This window comes from Atta colombica, unplaced genomic scaffold (genome assembly GCF_001594045.1).
Source record: "Atta colombica isolate Treedump-2 unplaced genomic scaffold, Acol1.0 scaffold29, whole genome shotgun sequence".
In the NCBI taxonomy this organism is placed as follows: Eukaryota; Metazoa; Arthropoda; class Insecta; order Hymenoptera; family Formicidae; genus Atta; species Atta colombica.
Window position 1 is genome coordinate 660,703 of NW_017259392.1, and position 17,825 is coordinate 678,527.

Genomic DNA, 17,825 nt, shown 5'->3' on the forward strand with positions numbered 1-17,825 from the left:
CGCCGTATTCTCCAGACGTTGCTCCCTCTGATTATATCACTTGTTTCGATCAATGGCCTGGCTGACCAGCACTTCCGGTCTTATGAAGAAGTAAAAAATTGGATCGATTCGTGGATAGCCTCAAAAGATGACCAGTTTTTTCGACGCGGGATTCGTACACTACCCGAAAGATGGGAGAAAGTAGTGGCCAGCGATAGACAATACTTTGAATCAAATGTATAACCAGTTTTTTACAATAAAGCCTCGAATTTAAAAAAAAACGGCGGAAGTAAAGTTGTACACCTAATATTATACAACTTCTGTTCTCCTTGTGTTACTGAATTCAAATGATATTCCAATACTCAGAAACTAATAATCATGGATAGTAAAACTTAGAGTGGGAGTTAATAGTCTTGGAGGGGATGTAGAATGAGGAGATAGGAATCATGAATTGAAATTCTATATTGTTTTATTTAAGCCTTTGTGTTGTCTTTTTATGTGGATTATTTCAGAGATGTTTCTCTTAATAAAAAATGGCTTATTATCCAAAATTTGCTCATGAGCCCAATCAAAATCGTGGGTTTCAAACAGTCAATGATTAGAAATAACTGATGGAGATCTACATTTTTTTATTAATGTCTGATTTATGTTCTTTAATTCTGATTTTTAGCTGTCTTACATACGATGCCTCACAGTCTAAACAATTGATTTTATAAATGACGTCACATGTTGTTTAATATATCTTTATCCGTTGTGATAAATTTATTAAGAGTGTGAGGAATTGTAAAAACAATCTGACGATTTAGCCTTGATATTGAAATAAATCTATTAGATATAGAATTGATGTAAGTGAAGAAGAGAGATGTAATAGTGAAGAAGATTCTTATTTTAGATAAATCAGAATTGTCATTGGTATTGTCTTTTTTATAAAATAGTTTCGTCTATTAGAGTCTGATTAATTGTTGTTGAGAAAATGAAGTTAAAAGTTATTTTGCAATATATTTATTGTTTTAATGCAAATTTTTTTTCATGAAATTTAGAATGGAATTTTTGATAATTTTCCACCATACCAAAAATTATGTGCTTATGACGTATGTTTATACTTAATAATTTTTATTTTGCACATTAAATAATATAAGCAAGAACAACCAGCTTGGCTTTTATTAGCCATTTTACTAGCCCTTTATTATTTATTATTTATTAAATTTTTATTCCAAAGAGCCAATTTTTGTATCTTAATATTTAAAAAATAAAAAAATTATTTGAGGTGGGACATTAAAATGGGACACCCTGTATATATAATATAATGTTTCCTTAATCTTCATTCTCGATGATACGAGAAAATACCACGGGGGAAAATTGTTCGATTCGAAAAGGCATATTGTGATGAGCAAAAAATTTTTCTCAAGTGTTAGCATAAATGGGGATATTTTGAGGGAGAGAAGACATAAAGAGACATAAAGCCTATTCTACAATAAGCTCTTTGTTTTCTGTTTTTTGCTTCTTATCTCTTGCTTTTTTCCCTCTTTGGAATCATTTATCGACAATTATATTGCTGTGTTGCTGCTTGACGTGTTTCCTGTTTTTTGCGGAGTTCGTTAACTTTTGTCTCAATCTCGATATAAAACAAAAAAATAGACTTTAAAGGGTGAAAGGCATAAAACATAGAGGATGGTTTGAAACATACATTGGACTGAGAAAACATAGCCTTTTTATTCTGCTGATTACAAACTAAAGACTGAATTTTTTCGTTCTCTCACACGGACCTCTCGCTCGCTATTGGCTATCGCGGTCGCAAGACTTCGCTGCTTCGCTTTCGCATTATCATCATTTTTTCCGCGCATTCTTGCATTTTCTCGACTACACAGAGATAAGATATTTTTTAAGATTTCAAGGTCACTTTCACTTTTTAAAATGGAATTTTACTTTTTACACATAATACCTCTAATTATTTTGCATATAAAAATATTAAGGTAGTGAATATATTTAAAAACTAATAGTTTTTTTTACGACATATTTTATACTTTATTCTGGCATATATTGGCAATATTTGAAGATATTAAATAACTCTTAAACTATTAATTTTTCTTAAACTATTAATCTTAAAAATACTTTAAAGGGATTCTAAAGTATCTGTTTTATCAATTTTTTCGAACAAGTATTTTTCTAACTGCCTTTACAGATTAAAAAAATCCTTTTCCATAATTAAAATATAAACGATAATATAGTTCAAACCGATCAACTTTATGTCAAAAACGAAAAAAGATGAAAAATTACAATTTTGTTATCGACTTTTAACGTCAATTCGTAATAATGTTTGTTTTATATATAAATTTTATATTTCGTACGTATAAAACAATCTTAGTTTGGATTATATGAATAACCAATGAGTACTTAGAATTACAGTAGTAGTATTCAACCAGTTGAGTACTTAGAATTAGATTTAGATACCTAATACGAAAGATTAATTAATTAGAAAATTTATACGTATGTGTGCGATATTGATGAGTAGTATATAAAGATGTTGATGCATTTTATCGGTAAAGCAGCGATCTCATCAGAGTTCAGACTTCACTTTAGATTCCCTTTAATACTTTTACAAACAGAATAATGAGATGAATCAATTGGTAAAAAGAAAACACATAGGTATTCATAATCGGATCTTGTATTTAAGACCGTCTTAAGTATAGTTTTAAAATGTTTTAAGATTATGAACCAATCAGAAGGCGACCGCATTAGCGACTTAAGACAATCTTAAAATAAGAATGACTATGAATACCATTAGCTATAATTGTTTATTTAAAAAATTATTTTACAAAAATTATTTTTTTATAGCAACTAGGTGTTTTCTTTGCATCAATTGATTCATTTCATTATTTTGTTCATAAAAGTTAAGGTGCGATTATTAAAAAAATTTCACATTGGACGGCATTCATAGTCAAATCTTATATTCAAGACTGCCTTAAGTACAGTCTTAAGAAATCACGAACCAATCAGAGAGCCTAAGACGATTCAGTCTTGAATAAGAATTAATTGAAATAAGAATTATGAATATCGTTAACATTTTATATCAATCTGTTCCAGATTAAAATATCTCATATGTTGGTTTTTTGATATCATTGTCTTAATACTTTTATATACAGAATAATTAGAGAAATCATATTGTGTAAACAAATTATACAATTCCATTTAAAAAAAGTGCGATCTTGAAGTAAAAAAAATATGAATTTGAGAAAAATTTTTTGTTTCTCATTATATATGCCTCTTTGAATCGAACACCTTTCCTCTGTTTTGTTTTTAAACATTAGATGAGATCAATTCAAGGCCTTGTAACTATGCCCATGCGAGTCCTATGGCTTAGAAGGGAAAAGAAGAAAAAGATTGGATAAGGCCAGGATATACTAAAGCATGCAATAATGTCTATTGAGGCACGAGGATACTTTACATTTTCTTTAATCATCTATCAGCAAGATCTGTTGCACTCAGGATGCATTAATGTTCTGCATCAATAAGCGTTAATGTTCTGGATAATATTCTGCGTGAATAAGCTTGTTATGCATGGCAAGAAACGATGCGATAGCTAATTAGACTCTGATTTGAAAGAGTCTAATTGGCTATCACGTTGTCTCTTGTCGTGCGAAGATGTTTTTTACGAGCCACTCAAATTGGAAGTTTCAGCGATAAAAAAAATTACATGATGACTTCTGTCGCAGAACTATTAGAGCGATAATTTTATATATGAAAAAGGGCAAGAAACATTAAACTTGACATTTAAGCGACAGATTTGACATGTTTATGTTTTTCACAATTTTGACATGTGTCTGAATTAAATAGTATTAACAGTTATTAAATTATTCTAACTGCACTGAATCCTTTTATACTAACCTTTTGAATCGGCAACAAAGGAAAAGAATAAATTAGATTATATATCGCGGTCAACGTAGTCAATATGGTTGCTACTATGATGTAATAAGACAAGATGAAACATTGCGTATCATGACGATAGCATACAATCAAATTTGAGTCCAAATGTACTTTCCTGCGTATAGTAGCAGTAGCATACTAGAACAGCCAATCAAATTTGGATCCAAATTCATACTCCTATTGCGCATTCGTGCGAACGTTACATCTTGTATTTTTATATCATACGTGCGTCGATACGATGCGGCAACACTATCAACAGTTTGAGTGTTTGATGTATAATTGAAACCATTCAAACCATGATATAAGTGTTTCCATGTATTATAGTTCAAGTTATAAAATTTCGACCGCTGGAATAATAACAGATCGCTCCAATTGCTTATTTTAACAGCATGAAATTGTACCTAATATTTTAAGTGTTGATCGACAAGGCTTTTTATCCCTTTTCGGATCTCTTTATTCCGCAACCAATCAACATCCTGGAAAAAAAATTTTTTTATACAATTTTTTATACAATTTTTCAGAATTTCTATATAATTTTATAATTTTCTTATATTTTTTATACGAATTGGAACTTCTCAGAAAATCTACATCTTTTCTCAGAATTTTTCACGTTAATTATGAAATATAAGATTTCTAAGATTTTTGTAAGTATAATTTCTGATGAAATGTTATAAAATCTAAAAAATTTAAAAATATTTTTTTAAATTATGGAATGAGAAATTTCAGAATTTTTCAGAATTCGTTTGTATGAAAAATTCTGAGAGAAGATATAAATTTTCCGAATATTTCTGAGTATTTCCAAAAAATGTTTCAATTCGTATAAAAATTATAAGAAAAATTTTCACCAGGATAGTCTTAAGAAATTCGTATGGCACATGAAATATTAGCTTTATGCATCTTGTGCGTAACTATTATAGATTATTATAGATTAAAGTTTGATCTATATAAAACCAGTATTCATCAGATGTTATATTCAAAATCATTTTAAGTACAGTCTTAAGAAGTCACGAACCAATCAGAGGACTATATTAGCGTCTTAAGACATTACTTAAGACAGCCTTGAAATAAAAACTATGAATACCGCTATGAATACCCTAAACGCAAAACGCAAATGAAACATATTTCAGATTGCAATAGATCGCAGATCACAATACGTAGGATGCAGGATGCAAAAGTTGAAGTTCACTCAATTGCTTTCTGCATCCTGCGTTCTGTGTCTTACAACCTATTATAATTAAAATACGTTAGGTTAATTTTTAGTTTTGCGATCTGCGATCCGCGTTCTATGTAGATCAGACTTTATATAAATAAACTGCTGATTCAATGTGATAGAAAGAGATGATCCTGATTCTGAGTTTTAGTTCCCATATGCGTATGTATGCGTCCTGTCTGTGAGTATCGTGTGAATATCCATGTAATTTATACATGGATGTAAGAGAACTAAAATATGGCGCTGCCTAGCATCGTTTTCAAATATGGAAGCGAAGTTGGCAGTCTATTTACATAGGGTGTCCGACGAAACTTTTGCTAAACATTTTTTGTAGATAGAGCGAACTAAACTGAATCGAAAAGTCCTCTATTTTGCAATAGTAAGGAGAGGTTCTATTTTGGAGGGTAAAAAAAAATCGCTTTTTACATTTTTTGTATCTCTGAAGTGTGTAAAATATGCTTGTAAAAGGATTGTGCAATGTTATGACTTATTGAATCGGATTTTGCATTGCGCGTGGTCGAAAATCAAGTGAGCTCAATGTTATGCACAAAACAAGCAAAAATCGAAAGAAGAAGAGTTCACATGTAGCAAAATTTGTTCTTCGAACAGAGGAGAAATTGACTTATATAGGTCCGGAATTACTGATTAAATGTAAGTTGCAAAATATTGTAGTTAATTAAAATCATTATCATAAAGTAATAGTTAATTAAAATCATTATAATAAAGTAAAACTTTATTTTTTCGCGATTTTCTCAAATTCATGTTTTTCAAACTGGCGTAAAATGTAAAATTTTATCCGATCGATTAAAATTTTTTTTCTACGTAAAATAAGCAATTTTTATGGGGCCATGAACCTAAAAATGCCATAAATTTTCCAAAATAACTAATAAAAATATTTGAACAGGTTGAAAAAGAAAAAAAGTTTGTGAAAATTGACACTTGATTTCAAGTTGCCATTTTATAAATTTTCAAATTTTTCAAATGAAATGAGGTTCATGCTCCCACATTTAATATATAGGGTCTTTCAATAAGGACGCTCGATTTTTAAATGTAAATAAAACAAGTTATGTGTGAGATATCCACTCAATTTTTTTTTTATTTAAAAGAATATTTTATGATATTAAGTATGGAATATAACGTCGCTCAAATGTCCGCCGCGGCTTCGCTTGGTGACACGTATTCGAGCGGTCCAATTTTCGATGACTTTCTCGCATAAATCTGGCTGAATTTGCTGGATGGCGTTTGTTATGTTGACTTTGAGAGCATCAATTGTTTGCGGTTTATTTGTATAGACCTGCGATTTAAGATAGCTCTAAAGGAAGAAGTCTAAAGGCATTAAATCGCATGATCTCGGTGGCCAGTTCACGTCGCCGCGCGAGACGGCCCTCGCTCGTGCAGAATGTCCATCGTGGCATGCGGTGTGTTACGTAGCGCCATCCACATTGGAACCACATGTTATCGGTATCCATATCATCCATTTTAGACCACAAAAAATTGCTTATCATCGATCTGTAGCGCTCGCCGTTGACGGTTATGGCAACGCCTGCTTCGTTTTGGAAGAAGTACGGACTGATGATTTCGCCAGACCAAAATCCGCACCAAACAGTGACTTTCTCGGGATGCATTTGGAGCTGGTGTATCTCGCGTGGATTGGTACCAAATTCGACAATTTTGCTTGTTCACATATCCATTCATCCAAAAATGGGTCTTATCGCTAAAGATAATTTGTTTAGCGAAATTTGAGTTAACTTCCAATTGCTCCAGAACCCAGCGAACACATGGCGTTGTCTACCCTGGTCGTTTACTTTAAGGATCAGTTGAATTTTATAGGGGTACAGACCCAAGTTCCGACGCAAAATTCACCAAATTGAAGTCGCAGAAAGGCCAAGTTGTGAATGACGAGAAATTGACCGCCCCGGGTTTTCCCGTACACTTTCACGCACAGCAGCGATGTTTTCAGCAGACCTTGCGTTTCGGCAACGTACTGGTGTTGGCTGATTATTTATCGAACCGGTTGACTCGAATTTGGCCACCAAACGTCGAATAGTCGACTCGGCAGAACGGTTGTGGTGAGGATAAAAATCACGTAATGCGCGGAACGTTTCTCGAACGGAGCACTGATTTTGATAATAAAATTTTATGATTTGCACATGTTGCTCAACACTATGACCTTCCATGGTGATTTGCCATACACTACTAAACAATTCACAACAAATTTGACAGATGTCACTTTAACAACATGGCTACTGTAACAAATTTCGAGCGTCCCTATTGAAAGACCCTATTTTAATAATTTCATTAATTCTTTTCGTCTCAGATAAACTGTCGATAGCCAGGATTTCACACTAGTTGACCACGCGTTGCGCTCTCTGATGCAGTCCTAAGAAATAACCGCTATTTTTTATATTTCGAAAAAATTATTTGTACGTGTGAAATATATAAAAATTTATGCCAAAACATTATTTTAATATCATCTTCCTTTTTTTTATGAAAAAAATTGGAAAAAGATAAATTTTAAAATAGAATAGAACCTCCTCTTAACGAGACATTAATTATTATATAAAAATTGCCGAATATTGGTCTTTTTTAATAATTTTTTACTCAAATACTATCAATTTTACAGAAAAACAGTAAAAGACAAAAATTGTTTATTTTCTTCTTGTAGAGCTCTAAGAAAATTTTTCAGAATTTTTGATCAACTTTTTAATATGCATTTTCTTATTGGCAACATGAGAATTTTTACCAACATGAGAAAATACGGTATTAAAAAATTCTGAAAAAAATTTTCAGAACTTTACGAGAAAAAAATAAGCAATTTTTATTTTTTGTTACTTTTCTGTAAAGTTGGTAGTATTCGAATAAAAAATTATTGAAGACCAATATTCGGCAATTTTTAGTAATTAATATCTCGTTAACTATTGTAAATATTATACTATATTGTAAATATTATATTGGAAATTACAAAATAGGAGAGGACTTTTTGATTCAGTTTAGTCCATTCTGCCGCTGTGCGAGCAAGAATTTATCGTTAATTATCAGACATTCTGTATATGTATTTGCGTTACTTGTATTTAAGTTCATTTTAAAATTATATTAAAAAATTCTTATCTGAAACTTTAAATAAAAATATATCTAGGAAATCTGAGAATTCTCAAAGAATTTTCATACAAGATTTCAGTAAACATATCATTTCATACAAGAATTATTATATTTTTAAGTATCTAACTTTTACTAACAGTTTTATATTCTTTATTTTAATAGGTTACATTCTTCAAAATTATGCTAGGGATGACACGAAAAAGCTGATGGATAGAATTGATAAATTTTGCACAGGACTCTGGAGAGAACGGATTTATCAGGTACGAATCATGCTTCATATAAATCTTGATAATGAATCTCTGTTTTGATGTACATTCAATGTAGCTTTTCTTTTGCAGAGAATTTTTGTAACCCGAATACACCTTGATCATATAAGGAATTCATTTTTTTGCCATCATCATTCAGCTCCTGATCCACCTTTACGCATGTGTACCGCAAATCAGTTAAGGACTTATAGTCAAAGTACGTTTATTAATCCTTCTGTTTTTAGATTATTAAAATACGCAAGAATAATCAAGAATTTTATATCTATTTTGCAGTTTATTAATTTTTAAAATATACAAGTATTGCATTTGTTTTTGTCATTAGATAAAAAGCATAAATTGTTACAATTAATAATATCAAATTACACTTAGAACTTTAATTCTGAGTTTGATTTTGCAATAGCTGCAACAATGTACAAAATAAGTATACCGTCACATAGTGGAAAACAATGTTAAAAAGAAAACAATAGACACTAATTTTTTGTTTGCAGTCGCACAAGAGGTGTGGCCTGATTCATTACACCATCAAATCTGGCTTGGGATGGAGAATCGACCTCAGAACAAAGATGCTCCGTACCCAGATCAAACCTCACACGTATTCCCAGCGTTACAGTTTTCGGTATTTAATACGAATCAGGCAGCACCTGACAGCCTATGTCTCATCGATATCGATGCATTCCTCAACGCATCGATATTCTGCTCGTCCGCTGTTCTAGAGGAACAGCAACTTGGTAGCTTTGTAAATCCAGAAAAATTACCGACATTGCCTATCGATCTTACTACGACGTTGTCCACAAGTAATCAAGAGAAATGGTGGTCAGCGGCATATAAGATGTATTCCAAGCGAGAGGATGTAGACGGTGATATCGGCGAATTACGACAAGAATTGCAACAAGGATTGGGAATAATTCGCTGCATTGGTAATCACGGCATGCATCCGGTGTTATTGGTACATTTGGCACGCATGTTTCATTATCGCGCGAAAATGATGAAGGAGAAGGATGAGGCGAATGGCTACATTCCTAGATGGGAAGCACGCTCTGAGCTGTACTGGACCGCCGCTCTACCGCTGTTAGAGAGGATACAGAATAATCAAACATTACGTATATCTCCGTCGAAATTGTTCAATTATCAGGGCAAAGAAATGAACAATTTCGAGCTGACGAATGCGCTTGAGGAAGGCAAGTTACTATTGGCCCAGCGACTCGTACGTGATAAACAGTACGAGCAGGCAATCGACGCGTTGCAGGCGCTTAAATGCCCGGAAGCGTCATTTCAGCTAGCACAGATTTATAAAATCTTTGCAGACGAGATAGTGGATTCTACGCCTCGCGAAAGTCTAACGTCAGAGATGCGATCGCAACATATTATAATGCTGTCAAAAGCGAGAAACTGCTTTTATCTTACGCTCGACCGACTTCGTAGTCCGGGCACGAATCCTAAACACCCACTGAACTCCGAGCTCGGCACTCACATCACTGATATTGAGAATGAGTTAAAAAGAATAGATCCAGATCTAGGAAGGGGCGATTTGAGTAGGAATGATATCGATGGTATATCCGACGAGAGTTATTCACCCACTCACAGCGCTGTGGATCAGGCGGTCACGAATCCGACTTTGCCAATGTTGACGACGTTGACTGGTTCGAACATGTTAAGCACTCCTCAGAGGAATATTCATCGGACACCAAAACACGCTAGCACACCGTGCAGATTGCAGGATTATTTGAATTTATCAAAAAATCGTACGGAGGCACGTCCGAGTCCAGAGCGCCTTGATGCTCAAATACGTCAAATTATGCAGTCCCGGGACAACGAAATACAGGAAATGATGGAGCAAATGAAAAACATGATGATACAAATGAAAACGTTGACCGAAAAAATGGACAATCTGACGAAGGAGGTAGTAGAATCGCGCAAAGAAAATCAAAAGCATCAGCAACAGCAGCAGCAGCAGCAGCGTGTACAGCAGCAACAGAATATAAATCCCGCTGTCGATCCTGAAGACTTCTACGTTCTTGACGATGACGAGTATGTCGATTTAAACTATCAGAACCAACCGACTGGGCCGGCGTCTTCGATTTCCAGTAACATATTTACACCGCAGCATGCTCGGCATCCTTATTCATCGCTGATGTATCCTTCAGCAGCAACCGCATTTCAGTATTATCAGGGAGGATTACCATTCCCCGATCCAAACACTCAGGCAGCCATATCATCCCTTTACCCACACACTGTTTATCCTATGCCCATGCTATATCCTAATCAGACGAAAGTGCCGGATAATCCGCTGCAACAAGGCCTCTTCGCATCGACACTTTCCTCGCAGCTGCCCGATCTCATGTCGGCAACCGCGACGAATCCATCGTTACAAATGTCGTTGAAGCAGAAAATCGAAACTCCATCACGAACTAAGCCCGAAGTTACAACAATGACAGCGACAACTACGACAACTACGACGACAACGACAATTATCAAAGATGCGCTGGTGAACAAAGCACTTCCTGTGAATGTGGTCATTACGACATCCGACACGCTACCAACCACGGTACCATCTACTCAACCGACCCTGAGTGTCACCATACCACCGCAATATCGATTAGGAGGTGGAGTAGCTGTCACTTTCTCTACTACGCCTATAATGACAATGACGACAACAAAATCATCATCTTCCAATGTACCGCATTGCTATCAGATTCCCATGCCTCTACAAGCCACTATACCGACCACTGTCAACTTACCATCAACTTCTACTTATGTAACTCCAGCCAACATCAATGTACCGCCGATCTATGTCAATCTAACAACATCATCGTCTATTGTCACTGTGACTCATACAACTAGCACTAGTACTTTACAAAATGCTCATAATAATGCTAATAGTAGTAAGATACATGACAAAACCGACAATATCTATGAGTCAATTGAATCGCCGAATACATCCACAGAGGTGTGCGAGCAGGAGCATGATCCGATACCGAACTTTATACCCGTCATACCATTGCCTGCAAAGGTGAAAGTCACCACTGGTGAAGAGAACGAGGATACTCTATATTGCGGTCGGGCAAAACTGTTTCGCTTTGTTGATAAAGAATGGAAGGAACGCGGCGTCGGTGACGTGAAACTGTTGCGCAACACAGAAGGTAAAGTGCGTCTGCTTATGCGTCGCGATCAGATCTTGAAGATCTGTGCGAATCACATGCTGAGGCCCGACATGGAGTTGAGTCCAATGACGAACAACAACAAGGCTTGGTTTTGGGTCGCTAACGATTTCGCTGATGAGGAAGTGAAGCTGGAGAAATTTTGCATCAGATTCAAAACCGCAGAGGAAGCGATGACATTTAAGGAGGCTTTCGATCAGGCCAGATTTAATTTATCTGCAATATCTCCGGAAAAGGCGTACAAAATCAGTGAGAAAGTTTTCACTGCTTCTTCTAGCAACAAAGATTCGTTCAAGACTCAAAAATCACAATTAACACAACAAGATAAGATAAGCTCAACAACGGAAGTGATTTTCTCTGACAAATCGAAATCCAGCACGACAACATTAGGAGGATTTTCCTTCAGTTCTAAACCTATTATTCAAGAAGTCAGCGACATGAAAGCAGATGACTTTAAGAAAATCGACGAACCATCGAAAGTCAGTCCATTCAGCGGATTTTCATTTACTAAATCAACCAATACATCCGAAACGAAAATCACGACTACAACTGCAACAAGCGCCATCTCGATGCCATCTGCGAGTTTTATCCTCGCTACGATTTCAACAACAAATTCGCAGTCGACTGTTGTGAACACAACTTCCAATGAGTCACCAATGTTTGCCTCATCCACAACAACCAGTCAGAATTCTACAACCTTGAGAAGACCTCGTTTGCCACCACCCGGCGTCATTAACCAGGGATCGTCTAACGACGAAATACGACCACAGACTGAAAATGAGCATAAGTTATTTGTTGGACCAGCGAGTCTTCAATGTCAATCTGTCAACGGTACCAATGCCATGCAGTGGAAAAATAAGGGTACAGGATCAATGATGCTATTATTGAACGCAACATCCGGTAAACTTCGCTTGTTACTGACAGATGACGAAAGCTCTAAGATCTATAGTTACGGAATTCCGTCGGATATGGCGTTTACATACAAGAATGGCACTACAGTTGTTAATTGGACTATTCCTGGAAACGTTAAAGAACCCAGTAAAACCTGGACTTTATATGCCGCGACCTTTAACACATCGGAACTGGCATCACAGTTTTACAATGCCGTGTCGAGCTGTCAGCAGAAGCTAGCTAAAGGCAGTAATCCGAACGAAGTCGCGAAGGCACTCGAAAAGAAAGTTCAGATGTCGGGCGAGAACAACAATCAAAACGTCACAGAAGCGAAGCCATCATTGTCGGAATTATTTAAACCACCAATTGGTTCTTGGGAATGTACTAGTTGTTACACTAGAAATAATTCCACGGATATGAAATGCTTAGCTTGCGAAGCTCCGTCATCTTCTACGACGAGTAATAAGAACGTTTCCGCAGTTGTTAGTAAACCCATTGATTCCAAACTACCATTGTCAGAGCTATTTAAGTCACCCATCGGCTCCTGGACTTGCACAGGATGTTACATTCTCAATTCTGGAACAAATGCCTATTGCATCGCCTGCGATAGTTCCAAGGATCCATCGCAACCGCCTAAGCCGCAGCAGGCTAACATCTTCCAGATGAACGCATCATCTTCCGGCATAATGCCTATGACCACATTCTCTTTCGGCATTCCCAAAAACACCGCCAAGGAAACGACCGTTACTGGTTTTAGCTTCCGAATGTCACAGGACAAGAGTGCAAGTGAGAGCGCGAAAACTCCATCTAAATCCGAGGAAACTATAGCCAATTTCATGTTCGGTATGCCAGTGAAAAGCAGTACTACATTAAATACAGGCGATTCACCGTTTACGTTTGGCTCACCCGCCAAGTCCTTCGGCTTTAATTTTATGGCCAAGTCACCGGCTAAATCGCCTGGCGGCGGTGGTGGCGAGATCAGCGAAGACGAGGTGGTTGAGAGTGAAGATGTCCACTTCTCGCCAGTTATACCATTGCCAGACAAAGTCGAGGTGAAAACCGGCGAGGAGGATGAAGAGATGCTCTATAGTCATCGAGCGAAACTTTTCAGATTCGACACCACGGTAAAGGAATGGAAGGAACGTGGATTGGGTGATATCAAGCTGCTGTGTCACAAAGAGACCGGGAAACTGCGGCTGATCATGCGTCGGGATCACGTATTAAAGTTATGTCTGAACCATATACTATCTAATGAGCTGGAGTTCACATCGAAGGACGAGAAAACATGGCTATGGACCACTGCGGATTACAGCGAAGGCGAGATTGAGTACATGCAATTCGCTTGCCGCTTTAAGACATCCGAGATTGCAGCAGATTTCAAAAAAGCGATTGATGACGCCAGGAAAAATATTAAACCAGCCACTATCAGCAGTAGTGAGAAGATAAATAAATCTATGACGAAAACGGTGACAAAAACGATCAGCTCACCAGTCAAAGAAATCGAGATTGTTTACGAGGCGAAGGTCACTCCGGAAGAGAAGGCAGCTGCCTTAAAGTTGCAGCTACCAGTAAACTTTTATTCTTACAAGCAAAAAGAAAACTGCCCTGGCTGCAGAGGTTGTAGGAAACCGAGTATAGTGCTATATCCAGATACCGCTGGGCAAGACACGATGAAGTTTATGCCGGAAGAAAAAAAGATGACAACGCAATCGAAAGACATCTCAAGCTTGAGTATAAGTTCGTTGAGCGATCCTGAGAGTACCAGTGAGATTACTCGGAACGTAACGCAATCTGCGTCTGTGAAAAATGGATTCTCTTTCGCGACATCCACTGCGACGTTCAAGTCTTCGACTATTCCCAATATCGACAGTTCCACGATGAGCTTTGGTACTGGCGATCTGAAATTGTTTAACGACAAGAAAACCACGACTTTTTCATTCGGCATGAATCCTCAGTTCGATACTAACGAAACGATGGAGAAGACAACAGCGATGATGACATCGAGTGTCTCGCTTGAAAATCTCAAGATCTGTAGTGCTTCAAATGCTCAAACGACACAGACAACTGTTTTCAACGCGACTAACACAGTCGGAAAAAGTCCGATATTTAGTCAAGCTGCATCGACTGCATCCATATTCAAGCCATCTACTTTTTCTTTCAATTCCGACACCAACATTTTCGGCGGCGCCTCAAAAACTTCATCGAAAACATCAAGCTTTAATAAGGATAGCGGTAATAGTTCCGTTTCTTCTTCCATTGCTACCGTAGCTATTACAAATTTTGTTCCGAAAACATCGACCGTAATCACCACGTCGTCAATCGCATCCAATCAGTCCTCTAACTCGGTATTCGGCGTAAACTCTACGCCTTTCTCTAAAATGACGCTTGGTAGCAATAGTGTTTTGCCATTCAGTGATTCTATAACGACGACAAACATCTTCGGCGGAATGACCGCAACAACGACGAATTTGTTCGGTGGAACAACAGCGCCAGCAACGACAAACATCTTTGGCGGAACGACGGTGCCGACGACTGATTTTTTCAGCAGGACGATGACACCAATAACGACAAATATCTTTGGTGGGACGACAGCGGCAACAAATGCGACGAATGTTTTTAGTGCGACGGCGACAGTTTTCGGTACGAAACCATTAGATGACGTTCAGAAAAATGAGGATGGTCCCAGTTTCTTATTGGCAAATAACATGTCATTTTCGGCGCTTGCTGCGACGGCGGTGCAACCGGAGGCCTTTAAAGTCGGTACGTCATAACAAGCAACACATTAAAAGCATCAACTTTTCTCAAATGTTTTCTCTATTTTTTTTGTATAAGATTGTTAGTATTTTTAACTTTCGAATTGATACTTCTTTCAGATCCTAACTTTACGTTTGCTGGCGCGGGATCATCGGTGTTCGGTTCGAAATCCAGTACATCGCTGAATAGTTCGATGACGATTCGAAACACATCGCGCGAAGAGCAAAAGGAAGAAAACGATGAAGACGATGGCGAAGTAGATAATGAACAGGAGCACGATCCTCACTTTGAACCTATTGTACCTTTACCAGATACTATTGAAGTCCGAACTGGCGAAGAAGACGAGGAAAAAGGTAGCCTAGATATTTTTGTTTATCATTATTTTAAAGATATTTTTGTTTATCATTATTTTCAATTGAAATCTTTCAACTTGGTACAAGAGATTTGTTTGAAGAATTCTATATTTATCAATGTAGTTAATGTTTATATTAATGTAGTAAATCATTTACAATATATTAAATTAATATTAATATATATATATGTGTGGTATAGACAAAAAGTTCATGCATTGAATTTTTTTCTGCTAATGTAGCAACACTGTAGGTTTTTATGGTGGCATGGTAAGAAGTTTAACGAACACGTTCAGTACAAGTTTGATCACTAACAATGATTGCGCATGTAGCTTTTGTAAATAAGCTTGTAAATAATTGTGAGAACTTTTTGTGCTATCAAAATAAAGCGTAATGTTTTAACAAGATAGAGTCAAATTGCTTGTGAAAACTTGGAAAAAATTGGTCAGAAATTTGTAATCAGACCATCTGTAGCATTTTTCTATGAATCTCTGGCCTATTCCCGAGTTAATTAATATCAATATTAAATTATATAATATATTATAGGATCGTTATATGTGTGTGATAACACAAATTATAGAAAGCAAAGCCTTAAACGGTCTAGCTAGATCTTAAATGCTTGTATGATTCTTGTGTGAATTTATATACTACGTATGTAGTAAAAAATATTACCTCGGCCGGAAGTCGAACCTGGACAGAATGCAAGAGATCCGGGTTTGACTCCCGGCCGAGGTAATATTTTTCGCAATAAGAATTAATTATTTACACAATTTTAATATGTCATTCAATATTATTAGATAAGACCGTTTCGAAGATACGAATAAGCATTAAAAATTTGTTAAGTTAATTTATTAAGTAATTGCTAGTCAATTTAATTCGTGATATTACTGCAATAATTCAGTAGGGCAATAGTTTCAAGATCGAAAAATCATTTCGGCGCGTTTATAAGGACTACATATGTAGTAGATAAACATAAGAATCAAACAAGCATTTAAGATCTAGCTAGACCATTTAAAGCTTTGATTTCTATAGTTTGTAATATTAAGGGCAAGTTATTCCATTTTTTAGTAAACTTTACCTGTTGGATAAGCATTACCCAATTACATGCGTGGATTATCTCAGATAAAATTTATCAAAAGAACAATCAGTAAATTATTATCCAATATATAATCATTATCGAACAAACTTGCAAAGATGTTCTTTCATTATTATTTTAAAACTGTTTAGATTATTAAGTAAATACAAATAATGATATAAATAATGAAGACTAACTTGTTAATTTAAGAACGCTTGAAGAAGAGTATTCGCCATTCACTTTCAAGGTTATTCGAATTTTATTTTCTAAGTTGTTTTTTCATTTGTTCACAGCGTTCTGTCAAAGAGCCAAGTTGTACAGATATGACAATGCCACGAAGGAGTGGAAAGAGCGTGGCGTCGGCGAAATGAAGATCCTGCATCATGTAGGTCATGGCAGCTATCGGTTACTGTTGCGTCGGGAGCAAGTGCACAAGGTCGTCTGCAACTTCTTGATCACTCCCGACGTAGAATTTCATCCACTTTCTACATCAAATCAGGCTTGGATGTGGGCCGGCATGAATTATGCCGAACAAGAACCCTGCGCCGAACAATTAGCGGTTAAATTTAAATCGCCCGATTTGGCTCGGCAATTCAAGGCACATGTCGATAACATTCAGCAAGAATTACGCGAGAAGAGAATTGCTGAAGGTAGTAATTAATTCACGAGATTATCAAGTTGCACACTGCTATTCGTTGATTCTATTTGTTGCTGTTATCTGTACAATGCTAAGTATTTGAAAATGCATACGTTTCTAAAGTTAAACGAAATAATGTTATTTGATTATAAGATATTTGATTATGACATTTTATGGATTTTGTGACACTAATTGATTTTGTAAAATCATTACTTATGTTATATTAAATGACTGCATTCATTTGTTTTATCTGAAATTCATTGTAAACTTTATCAATAAACTATTATGCATCTTGCACATGTGTTTGCTTTTTCAAATTATACTTGAGAAAAATTCGATTGTACCTGTAACTATTATTTATGTCTCACGATATTGTAAAATTTGTAAAATGAATGTCCCTGTAAATACGATCGCATGCTTTTCAATAATACACACACACACACACACACACACACACACACACACACACACACACACACACA

At 36.1% G+C, this 17,825-nt stretch overlaps 1 protein-coding gene across 1 annotated transcript in view; it reads left to right on the plus strand.

The window, feature by feature from the left end:
• The window catches only part of LOC108690012 (E3 SUMO-protein ligase RanBP2), a 27,188-nt gene that overhangs the window by 6,775 nt on the left and 2,588 nt on the right, over nucleotides 1-17,825 (plus strand). The window contains exons 6-10 of the mRNA XM_018197055.1: nucleotides 8,375-8,472; nucleotides 8,551-8,674; nucleotides 8,967-15,287; nucleotides 15,401-15,634; nucleotides 17,000-17,356. Coding sequence (XP_018052544.1) covers nucleotides 8,375-8,472; nucleotides 8,551-8,674; nucleotides 8,967-15,287; nucleotides 15,401-15,634; nucleotides 17,000-17,356 — 7,134 coding nt within the window. The remainder of the gene's footprint in view (nucleotides 1-8,374; nucleotides 8,473-8,550; nucleotides 8,675-8,966; nucleotides 15,288-15,400; nucleotides 15,635-16,999; nucleotides 17,357-17,825) is intronic.